General features: G+C 43.5%; 1 protein-coding gene across 6 annotated transcripts in view; it reads left to right on the top strand.

Annotated features, from left to right (window-relative positions):
* The window catches only part of LOC119402037 (uncharacterized), a 55,828-nt gene that overhangs the window by 10,403 nt on the left and 32,596 nt on the right, over positions 1 to 12,829 (top strand). For 5 of the 6 annotated variants that reach the window (XM_037669105.2, XM_037669110.2, XM_037669104.2 and 2 more), the window contains exons 2-5: positions 312 to 394; positions 7,042 to 7,128; positions 8,371 to 8,425; positions 10,472 to 10,521. In XM_037669105.2, coding sequence (XP_037525033.1) covers positions 312 to 394; positions 7,042 to 7,128; positions 8,371 to 8,425; positions 10,472 to 10,521 — 275 coding nt within the window. The remainder of the gene's footprint in view (positions 1 to 311; positions 395 to 7,041; positions 7,129 to 8,370; positions 8,426 to 10,471; positions 10,522 to 12,829) is intronic. The other variant, XM_037669107.2, reaches the window with a different exon arrangement.

Below are 12,829 nucleotides of genomic sequence, written 5' to 3'. Positions count from 1 at the left end.
TTAGGTATTCTTGGATTATGTACACATTATAATATATTTGTTTATCTGTGTATATTTATGCATGGTAGTCACACTTGGTAAGCGGTGATGTACAGTGATATTGCGTTTCGTAGCGGATTCGCACGCTGCATTAGGAATAATTGAAAACTGCCTACTTACCGAGTGGCATGTTAAGATTCTGATAATTTACTCGCCTGTTATGGCATATGAGATGTGAATGCTTTTTTGGGGTGCGTAACGAAATTTCTGAAGATGGAAATTTGCATTGGTAGGAGGCTTGCGATTTTTAACATTTTTCCGTGCATTTACAGTTGTGCCTTGTGCAGCATATAACTATGGTAACTATGGACACTATGGCTACGCAAACAATCTCTGCAGAGGAGGACGTTACACGGTAAGCGACGCGTGGTTCTTTTTAATAAATAACTGTGATGTGCATTGCAAATGCGAAGGAGATTTTTAGTATACTTACATATATGCATGAAATAATTTACTAACAAACGTGAATGAAACACTAAATGTTGCACTTCGGTACCCCTAGTGCAGAATATGTATACAAATTTTCAGGAAGTGGACGAAGAAGGACATTAAACTGTTTTTATTAATATATCGGCCTCCGGAAGTAGAAATATTTCCGGCCACACCAATGAATTTAAATGTAATCTGGACACTGCTAAGAACTGGTTCAGAAGCTCTTAGTGACGGGATGTTAAGATCTGTTGCTTACGAAAGAGTAATTTATTTATTTATTTATTTACCTTTTTATTATATATTTATTCGGCTTACCTTATATACCCAGTGGGCATTAAGTAGAAAATTGTCAAACATTCGGACATCAAAAAAGTGCGGAATAAAAAAAAATCAAGGTAACTCTTCGGGAATCAGCATGACATAAATGTAGTTCCACAAACAAAAACACAAATGTCATACACATTAAACAACGGTAAGTAGTTCTGACTTGAACATGATTACCTATATTGATGATAGATTCGCCACTCTCACGGGGTTAAGCATCACAAAAGTTCTCATTTCACTTACAAACAGCACTCGCAATTTTTAAAAAAAATAAGCGTAGAAAATTGCAGTTCATTGAATTTATTCGAGAGATAAATCCGATGGAAAGTGATCATCGGTTGTTCAAGCTAGGCATCCTTGTGCACAGCTGTGCGATTGATCTACCTGCCACGTAAAAAAGAATATTAGAGAAACATATTTATTTTTCAAAAGCGTGGCCAACGCAGCAACGCTTATTAACGCGATGGCGTTAAAGAAGTCGTTTCGCAGAAATTCCGGCGGCGGTGTCGGCGTCAGCAGTGGCTTCCCTGGTTGTGAGGAAAAAATCGGCGTTGTCCGTGAGCGGAAAATCAAGATTGATGAAAATAAATAAATACATGTTTTTGGTCTGAGAATGAAACTTAGGCCTTCTGCGTAGCAAGCAGCCGTTCAACCACAGAGCCACATCAATGCTTGAACCTGCTTCGTAATAAAAAGAAAAAGTCACAGTTTCCCCGCAAGGGCGAAGCAATGAATGTGATAGCAACAAATTCTTGTGTTATACGAAGTGAGGCTGGCAGCTAACTGTTTTGTATCCGATCTCGCGTAACTGCAAAACGCTGGTGTAAGAGAATACGGCCGCTCCAGGGAGAGATGCCCTCCGCATAGTCACTTCGCCTTGAGAGCGCAGCACGTAGAAGGGTATACGAGCCGCTCGTTGCGATGGATGTCGAGATAGTGCGTGCGCCAGCGATCCCGACCGCACGCTTACATTCAGTTCACAGTTAGTTGAAAGGAGTTACACGGAGTCAAAGTTCAAAGTTATACGGAGGGTGCATGCGTCTTTTCACGCTCGTTATAGACGGGTGAGGCGTTTCCTGTCTGCTTCGACGGCAGGCATCACGAGCGGGGTGATGTTATCTCATGCACCCTCCGATCGACGGAAATGAGCCGGCTTGCATGGTCTGTGCTTCGGCCGGGTTCGTCGGCCCCGCTCGCGCGCTTTTAGCCGCGGTAGAACATGCGGTGCGTGGGGGGATCTTATGAATTCGGACTTCATACGGAAAAGAAATGACGGCGACGGCGACGACAAAAACCCATCGAGACTGTCCATATAATTGTTATCGCAATAAGAAAAGTCGCAGGGAGCGAAGTCGGAATTGTAAGGAGGATTGGTGGACACCGGGGTGTTGCTCCGGGCCAGCATGTTGGTAACGACGAAGGACGCGTGACTGGTTGCATTGTCATGGTGGAGCTTGACCGTGTCCTGGATGTCAGCCCAAACGCGCTACCGGGCGTTTCAATACCTTGAGAACCTTAAGGGAAAAAGCTGAGTTGAGAGTCTCTCCCTGCGCTACAAACTCAAAATCAACGATTCCTCGGGCTAATACACGAAGGCAACGTGCTCAGTACGCCTGCGCACATGTATTTAGCGACGAGGTCGCAGTATCCGCATTAAAAAAAAATGTTTGACGATAACGATGCACCGGCGAAATGTGACCACCGCTATACGCAGGTTTTCATATGACGAAATACGAGGGCGACTGCTTCATGAAGGCATGTATGTAGAGTTCTCACAGATTGAAATGCGTGAATATGGGGCTAAGTAATGCGCGGACATTCCTTTATGTCACTTTGAGTTAGTGTGATTTCGGCTTAATTTACACTCAAATACCTGCAACAAAGCCAACCTCAATTTTAGCGGCCAGTTTCGTAACGACAAGACATGACACCGTGATTTTGAGCAATTACGCATACCAATCGTTATCCTGTAAGTTCTGACGTCGGGTTTCAGTCGTTGAGGACTGTTCAGTTCTCACAGATTCCAGGATCTCCCGGACTAGGCATGCGAGCAATGTGATGCGTCACTGTGCTCAATCGCTCGGCTGCGTCGATGGAGGAGGACGGCGCTCAGCCCAGCAACCGGCGCCTAAGATCTGCGCAAGAAGAATGGCCACTTATGTGCCCATTAGTATTAAGAGCAATGCTACCAAGATACAGCCTGCCCAATATGTGCGCTACTTTTCCGGTGCAACAAGTGGATGACATTTCAATTCTTTACTATTATTGTAGTCCCTTTAAGGCAACGTTACCTCTAATGGCTAGCTGTATGTATATATATATATATATATATATATATATATATATATATATATATATATATATATATATATATATATATATATATATATATATATATATATATATATATATATATATAAGCCATAACACCCCGCTGACGCACCGCTGCTAGGGTTTCAGACAGAGAACTGTCGAAGCTGACTTTCTGGACTTCGAACTAGTCATTGGTGGTAACGTTAACTCTATATACCGGCTGTGCCAGCTAACATGGACCAAGATTTAAAAATAACCATGCTCTCTAGGAAAGTTCTAGCTGTTGTATATTAGTGGTAGTCTTGTGTACTATCGGCGTCAAATGAAAACCGAACAGCGGCAAGCATTCGCAGAGGCGTAGTGCGCGCCGTCCAATTATCATCGCTGACAGGCGCGCGCATCCGGTTCGGCAGCACTGCGCATATGTGTGCGCATGTATGTGCACTGCGAATGCTTGGACGCCGATAGTACATTCAACCTGTATATTTCCATAAATAAGGGCTAAGTACTTAATTAACTTTCTTTGGCCAACATTTTTATTCTTGTTCGAATCGGCAAAATAACTTCATGTTTTACCTCAACTCAAATAACCCCGGAACAAAGGTGCAAGAAATACTTATGTGAGCGAACGACGCGAAGGGAGCGCTTGTTGGGGAGAGATGGTTAATGTTATCGTTTTCCCTGCGTGCCGAGAGATCGCGCGCCGGACTGAGGACAGAGGCGGGCTGCTTGCAAATGCCCAAAGGACCTCCGGCACGTGGGCGACGGTGCCCATATCTGAAAAAAACGAGTTATCGCGCGATATCGATCACCCGACACGTCGCGTGAACGGCCGGTTTCGTCGCTCATAGCGTCGCGCGTCGCTGTGCAGTGCATTTTCGCGCATATGGGGTTTGGCCTTCTCTGTCCACGTGCTACGTTAGCCGTGCAGAGCACGCACTTTTTCCTGTTGCTGCGTTTGCTTTTTGAGCTCGTTTTTTGAAATTGTCACAGTGGTCAAGTCTTTTTGTGCTGCGGAAGAATGGGCAAGTGCTTTGTGCCCTTTTTCAAAAGTAGCTACAAATCTTGCAGAGAGAAGTACGCGCTTTTCACGCCGCCAGCTAACAACGTGGTAAGAAAAAGTGATAAGAGGGTGCCATTTCTTCTACTAAATACTTCAGGCACCGTTGCATTCGTCATATTCGCTATATATATGCACACTGGTTAACTGCAAGAGATTCAACAGTAAACGCAGGCGTCGCTTGTGAGCGAAAAATTGTCCGTGTCCAAAAAATTGAGAAAGATGCAAATAAAATAAAGAATGAAACCTTCGGTCCCATTCAGGATCGAAGCCTGCCGTTTGCGTGGCAAGCAGGAATCCTACCACAAAGCCACGATGTTACTTGCAACTACTTTGGAAAAAAATACTACATAAATGCCATGTAGTGGAAGGACTCTCCTTAACGCATCTTGTTCGGCAGGCGTCACGAAGAAAATGAGTCCACTCGGCGATTTGTAGCGAATTGGCGATGCTATCAAACTACGTTTTTTTGCGCGACACCATGCTTCGAAAAAAGCCGGGATAGTGCACCCTTCGTCGCTAAAAACAAACACAAACTTGCACACAGCTCCAAAAATGGACAACTATGTCCATCTAGCGGAAAACATATCAAGAAAACAGCAAACGTTAGATAATGTGCTGCCATCTGTGAGGCATTGTGAGAAACATGTCTCGACTCTATCACAGGGAAGTGCTTTAGATCGATAACCTGTACCATTAGGATAGATACATCGCGCGCGCTTGTGTACATTAATAAGTAATAACACACATTAATAAGTATGCACTTAAAGTTTGAAGTGCGCACTAGGGGCCAGATTTCGCTATCGCGTTCAGCTCTTAAAGGCGAAGCTTAAATGTCCCCCAATGTTTTCGTTGCGGAAATCTGTCTGGTTGTTTTTTTCCGAGAAAAAACAAAAGCGCTTGAAACAAGCCAAATATGAAAAAATGCGCGCTCGCGCGCCACTACTCCAGCGTCTCCAAGCGTTCTCTGGTTGGTACACGGCTGCGTTCGTTCATTGTACAGGGTTTCACGCTATTTGACGGACGCGCATGAAAACACGGTGCTGACGCGTCCATCATCGAGCGTGAAGCCCTAGACAATGCGTATGTTTCTATGGGCCGAAAACTGGACAATATCCGGACCTCAATAACAAGCTCGCAGGCATTCTTAAGCAGCTTCATGTACACCGAGCTTGCCAAGCTAAATGCCCTTGAATCGGCAGGCGATCATCGCGTATCCATAAGTGATAGAAAAGCCAGTAAAATTGGATTACCGAAGGAAAAAAAATGTCAGAAGCGGTAAATTTCGTCTACTTTGAGGCTGTAGTGTGACCGTACGTTGTGGTCTAGTGGTTATGTTGCTCGACTTCTGACCCGAAGGTCGCCGGATGAAACCCTGGTGGCGGCAGCCACACGTTAATGAACTCCAGGGGGTCAAAAGTTTCCTAGCTCTCCACTATGGCTGCTCTCGTAATCAGATGATGGTTCTGCAACGTAAGAACATCAACAATTACTATTATGAGAAAGTACTGTGCTTAATTTTTTTATCGTTAACAGAGGGACATGCCACAGATTGAAAACGCCTTCTAACGTTACGTTCAGGTACTTTTTTATTTTGAACTCTTAAAAATGTACTGCGTGTTACATTCCAACAAATACCATATAAGCAGATGTGGTTTGCACATTTACGCTGTAGTCTATATATACCGTGGGCACTTATCTAGGTATCTAGTAGGGGCAGGGTGCGGTGGCAGCCGTTAACCTTCCGATGGCTTGAACTTCGCTAGAAGAATTGCGATTCCGCGTGTAATTTAGAAGCGTTGCAATTTTATTTTTGGCGAGTTAACCCATATATGCCCAAACTCAGAAAAAATGACAAAACAAATATACTTTTTCCCAGAAAGTCTACTTCTACCCTCAAAAAAAAGCACAAGTTCTTTTTTTACTGCCAGGTAAACGCAACACTGTTTTTCAAGCCGTCCTATACATATAGGACACTTGGCAGTAGGGATGCTATGTGCGGGTGGGGTAAGCCTTGAAACATTTCACGTGCACACCGACATTGCAGGTCTTCCTCTCAATGAAGTATTTCATCCAAAGCACACGTTTGCCAGGAGAAAACGGTCGGCATTTCACGTGCACTCCTTCCTCTCCATGACGTCTTTCACACAAAGCACGCGTTTGCCCAGGGTATGTGCCACAGAATTTGGGTGAATCCCAGTTCCCACCGCTGCGGCGTGGCCTGTAATAACCCTGACGAATGAGAGAACGAGTACAGAGAACGAGAGAGGAAAAATGAGAAGAAACAAAAGCGACACGAAAGGAAAGATATAAAGAAAGAGAAAGAGAAAAATTGTTGCCGAAAAAGAATTCTTCGCGGGACGGGATTCGGACCCGCGTACCCTCAATTCGTGAGGAGGAGAAATGTGATGGTGAGGAGAAGGGGAATGAGGAGGGGAGATAGTCAAGCGTAGCACAGAAATAATCTGAAAGAGAGAAATAGAGAGAAACTACTGAATGAAAAGAAAGGCAATGAATAAAATAGAGTGAGAGATAGAGAAAGAAACGGATAGATAGAAGGGTGAAGCGAGCGCGAAATAAAGGGACAGACAACGAAGGAGATGAAGGTGAAATAAAGATAGAAAGAGCAGGAAAGAGAAAGCAATTGAGAGTGAGAGAAATAAATATATAAATAGAAATAAACAGAGAAAAAGAGATGTAGACTAAACAGAGAAAAGAGAGAAGGAGAAATGGAAGAACAAAGAAAGAGAAAATTAGCAAAATTTAGCAAAACAGCGAAAGCCAGGACTACATAGGTGCCCATTAGCTTCGCGTTCTTTTTAGCATTGCGCCTCCAGCGCTACCTATGCTAATTATGTTTTTTTGTCTTTCAGGCTCCGTGGAATCCCTGTAAATACAAATGCGTTACGAACGCTGGTCACTACTACTATAATTCATATCCTGATGGAACAGTTTGTATTGTAAGTCTTTCTCACACTTTCAGTAGTTATAATGCTTAAAGTGGAGATAAAGTGACACCACTTTTTGATACCCTTATATTATAACTTGCATTGTCAGGAAAGGCGAGACACGTGGGCAAAACATTCAGAGTAAAGTGATTAGGCCGTGCAATAAACAGCAGCCCAGATTATCCTCACATGCGGGTAGGATAACGCCAATAGTAATATTATCATGGCTGCAAGTAAATCAGAAGATTAGGACAGTAAACATTAACAGTCAATTCCTACAGTTTGACCACTGCGGCGTGTGCTGCTGTCTCGCTATAAAATAGTAATCACTTGCTGAAGAATGAAAATTTTGCACGTTGGAGAAGAAGTTGTTTGATTTCATAATTTGTTGAGTGTTTTATCGCTTAATAACTGCTGTGAGGAGAGTACCTAGATATAATTCTCAAGTTATATGCAAAATAAACGTTTGTCATTGTATAAAGCTAAGTGATACAGTTTAGACCGCGAAACGTAACTGCGTTCGCAACACAAGGGACATTAGAATTTATTCATCACAGCATTATAATAGTGCTTGAGGAATACTCACATGAATATACACTGGCGTTAAAGTGTCTTAAAGTCTCGAATGTAACACGGCAGCTGTACTCGGAGGCCTTCCTTCAATTAGGAAGTGGAGCTGAGTGCCGCTTTCCCGCCGAAAGCCATACTTTCTCATGAGGCACGTGAGTACGGTAGTCATGCAGACGAGTTTGTAAGACTCTATAACTTCAGGCATTTGGGAGCACTGGCTAGCCAAAAAGTGCAGGAGGCTAGGCAAACAGAATCTTACCAGTAGTTGTTTAGATTTTCTGGGACACGTTCGAAGCGTTTTAGAGAATGCCGAACTGAAAAAAAAGAGTTATAAGAATGTTGCATTAGGCTTCCAATGCCACATAGTGATAAATTACTTCCTTAGGACACACTACGAAAATGTCTACGTTTTGAAGTGGTCAACAGAATTCGCCATATCTCTATCGTCTAGTGGTCTTTTAGAACAATGTTTTTTACGGCATGGTACTTATATCAGAACACAAAGGACGGAACCACGTATATGGAAAACATTACAGCAATTTAACTCTGAAACTATTATGTCCCCATCATCAAAATCCATATGTTCTCTGCAAGTAACTTACCAATTCCATATATAAGACTGTTGGAAGCAACAGTGCAAATTATTGGCCGGAGTCCTTTACAACAACGTCTTGCAAATTGCAGTTGAAGCAGAGGCCACTCGAAATTGGTCTTTGTGAGAAAGGACAATGTCGAAAAGGTAGGTATGTCTTAAGTTCCTCAAAAATAAAGAAAACCAACCATGAACTAATTTTTATATGAGTCTTGAAGTCAAATATCCGAAACTCAAAAGCAATTGTGAATACACCGCGGTGGAGAAACGTGTATTACATCGAAGCTGCATATACCCGGATTTCATGATTTTTGCTAGTGCGTTGAGAAAAACCATTTCACCAAATAAATAGAAAACACCTATCCCTATTGAAGTAGCGCATGCCATACAAAATTACTTGCCTAGTTTTAGGTGCTTGTTTAACTACAATATAAGGGCTGCATATTTCCGGTGAAAGTGCTTACTTCGGCTTAGAATTGCCGATGTTATTTCTACATAAATCAGCGTGACATCCAAAGTTTATTGGCAAAATCAGTAACACATAGATGTGCGTCTTCCACTATCTATCTACACAATAATGAGTTTTAGTATTGCGAACGTACAGTCCGTAACGGCGTCGTGTGCGTTATAACATTACGTTTCGCGTCGTGCGCATGCGCACAACGGAATACGAACGCTATGTGATGACATTGCCGTGAGGTACGTGGCGAAGGCGGGTAACACAAATCGTGAAGCGAGTAGAGAGAGAACTCAAAGGCAAAAGGGTGTTAAAAGGGTGTGTGGTTCAACCTTCTGGGAACTAATGAGGCGGTCACAACCATTAATCCGTTTATAGACTAACGGCAACGGGTCTAACAGTTATTTCCCAGAGATAACGTCAATGGACTAACATTTAGTCCTCACATTTGCACCTTACTGCGCAACAGTTAGTCCTCACATATCACCTCAATGGACACATTTAGTCCTCACATTTACACCGTACCGGGCAACTGTTAGTCCCCACAATTGCACCTCACTGCATGAATGGTCGCTCCACTCATATACTCCATTCGTATCAATTTTATGCCTATTTCAAAGAATCCGTTAATCCCAAGAGATGGTTTTCTACAGTTACTCTCCGCAAGGCTTAATACTTCTTTTCGCATATTTTTTTTTGCGCGGTGAGCAACAAATGGCGCGAAAAAGAACCTCCGAAAAAATATTTAGTCATGCGCGTATCACTCCGTGCGCAGTCAATGCGACAATGAAATACGAAAGTGAGACAATGAAATGTTTTATTTTTCGATATACATATGAAGTTTATGCTTTCTTTCAGTGAATTCACTGTCAAATCCAATGCAGTCCTCTTTGTGAAGCTTCTCCAACGGAAGCGATAGATTAGTGGCATTGCACGCGCCAGCGCATGCAACGTTCTGCACGTTGTGGACAACGCCCGCGTCCTCCAAAGCGCAAAAAGATCGCAAATAGTTAGTCAAACGCTAATAAATAATTGCTAGAGTTTAACTTTCCAAAACCGCGACATGATTATGAGGCACGCCGTAGTGGAAGGCGAAAATTCCGGATACTTTTGACGACCTCGGTTTCCACTCACATTGTAGAGCATATGGCAATCTAGCATTTCGCCTCCATCGAAATGCGACCACCTCAGCCGGTTTTTATTACCTTAATTGTAATCGATATAGAGAGTAATTTTTTGTCAAGTCATTTTGAGCAGGAGGCTTATTCACGCACTTATGTAGTAAACATAGTGAAGAAGTGGTGCCTGCCTAAGCAGATCGATTTGATGTCCTGCGGTGTGGCATGTAGACTGTAGTGCTACAGTATTTTAAGTGATGCAGGAGTTGTCATTTTGAAAGCCGAGCACGCAAGTTACTAATGAGCCAATATCAAACGTCACACACAGATTAATACTGTTTGACTAGTAATAAGGCTCCATGGGTGGAGTAATTAGCAAATGAGTTGCAGAGGAGGCGTAATTAGTTTAATTAAGGCAATAAAATGTTTCATGAGATCACTGAAAAACTGCCCAATCGGTGGTTGTGGTGGTGATGTTGTTTCAGCAGCTCTCAATCGTTCAAAGAACGGGTGTGTCAACTGAAGCGGTTAAATCGTGTAACTTAGTTTCCGATTGCCCCGGTCTTTTGGGACTTGTGGAAGTATTTACCGAGCTTATAATATGTTTTTCTCACTGAGGTGTCACACGTCGTCCACGCCCAAATAGCTGTGATCCACCAAAGAACGTGGTAAGTGCAAAAGTCGCTGCCTAAACCTTAGTATTGAGAATTTTTTTATGGTTAAGTGCATAAGCATTCAATTAAAATAGTTGAATATGAAGGGTCTCATTTTTAATAAAATTCGCAGCGTATAGCGGCATCATGAATGTTTTGTGTATAACCGTGCCTCGCAGATATCCAGCTTACTCTATTGCTCATTAACAAACACACAAACGTGCATGCCCTGACAACCGCCTCGCATACATAGTCGGAACCATGTTGGAACTTTTTGCATTTTACAGACCTCAATAATAAATTCTTTCTCGTGCCTTTAGGACTGGTAAAACGCAAGCAGCTGCGTGCTGTTATTGGAAAACGATGGTTAAAATAGCTAGTAGAAAAAAATAAAAATTGTTATGAATCTGTATTTAACTGGGAGGTGCAGAGCATGTAGGCAAGGGTGTCTCAGCTCCGCTAACGTGAAACATGGGGAGGTGGGAAGCATGAGAGTTTTCATAAAGATTTCTGTGATGAGGCACTAGTGGTGCCAAGCCTGAAACGGGGCATGTGGGGAAGCGTGTTTCCGCTTCACTAACGTCGTCGGCTATCTGTTGGGCTAGCCCTTGCCTCCTTCATTTTTAAGTGGGATTTACCCAATTTTTGTGTCTCATACTCATTTTATGATGGTTCGTGACTAGATGACTGCGATGCAAGTTCTTCTTATTGTTGGTAATAGCTCTCTGGGGCTGAGCGTCCGAGAGTTTTAATAAGGACATAGCCGTTTGTTTAACAGAAACCACACAGAACTTTTAATAAACAAATAAAGCAAACAACTATATATCTACATAAAATTAAACATTTTACAAAAAGGCCAATGCTCACAATTAAACACTCCTAAGGACAAACAAGATGAAAGTTTACAGTTCATCGCGGACGAGCGGCGAGCGGCGGAATAACTGGTGGTCAGTCTCACCATGTCGTTTATGCTGGATGACATATGAGAAACCGAAATGCTGTGGCTCCCACTTGTGGAGTGGACGCGGGCTGGCTGGCTGAGAAGCGGAAAAGATGGCTACTGGGCGACCCCTTGATGCCCGGACAAGCAGGGCCAGGCACCGGAACGCACAGCTCGGCCCCTAGCCCAACTGCTGCTGCTTGCCTGTCGGAACCGAAGTCCGCAGGCCTTGAGGTGGTGTTCGAGTACCATGGTTAAGGTCTCCTTGCACAACGGCGAGGCGGCAGTAGGCTCCGCCCGGTTGAAGCCCTGGAGGCTCGGGTCCGCTACCCGACTGCCCGTCTTCAGCGCGCGGTCCGGTGACAACCTCCTCTTCGCCACGTATCCTCGAGCTCATCTATCCTCTCCCATGCCCAAGAATTTTCTCGCCCTCGAGTCTACCTGTCTACTCTTCATTGGACACTGCTCGGCTGCCGCGTTGAGCGGTGATTGGCCACTGACGTTTTCCGTACTGTTTTCTTATTGGGCCACTTGTACGTTGAGCCCTTGCGCCTCGCGCCCTCATGAAGGTTTTCGTCTTCGCCGTCTTCCATTCAGCACTGTGCTAATTTCCGCGTGCTTACTCCTTGTCGTCTTTCTCTTTATGACGCGCACTCTTTAAAGGCACACACTTAAAACGCGCACTACACATCACAAAGGCCCCCTTTTTGAAAAGTTTTTCTAGTCGAAAAACTGCCGCTCCGTGCGCGGTACATGCCATCCACACATCAAGTATAATTTTTAAACAGCACACTACAGTCATTCATTGGCATGATTCAGGTAGAATCAATGACTTCTAATTCGTAGCACGCGAAACACAAAAAAAACTGTGCAATCACAGTTAGTAACATATGAATGGTCTGGTACTATAACGTTCTAACCTTATACTGGTAATACCAACAGACACTAAAGAATAAACTCTTCAAACACTCACAAAATATCAGTCCGTTCAGTATAGCAGACATGATTTACATAGTTCTGCTAGTCATGCCAAGCACACTTACTGCACCTTGACCATTCCCAAAAATATGCCCGTTTAGTCCAAGCCAGCTCCCTCTACACATTCAAACACCTGCCACATAAGCTATGTACCTCACCTCACACCCGACATCAATATCTATATATCACATCACATAAAAAGTCAAAAGAAAGTTCACAACAACCTCGGCTATCTACCAAAATATCTGTATTCGTTGTTAAAGGTGAAAATCCAGAAAGCCACTGGGTACTGAACTCGATGGTCAAGTGACTGCGTCCCATACGAGACGAGTAGCCCTTTTCTCGCGTTGGAAAAACGCTGTGGAAAAGACGCTTTGAAGCTTGTTCGCAGAAACGCGCGTCTAC

Source organism: Rhipicephalus sanguineus, chromosome 8, assembly GCF_013339695.2.
Source record: "Rhipicephalus sanguineus isolate Rsan-2018 chromosome 8, BIME_Rsan_1.4, whole genome shotgun sequence".
Classification (NCBI taxonomy): Eukaryota; Metazoa; Arthropoda; class Arachnida; order Ixodida; family Ixodidae; genus Rhipicephalus; species Rhipicephalus sanguineus.
This window is presented reverse-complemented; position numbering and strand designations above follow the sequence as displayed.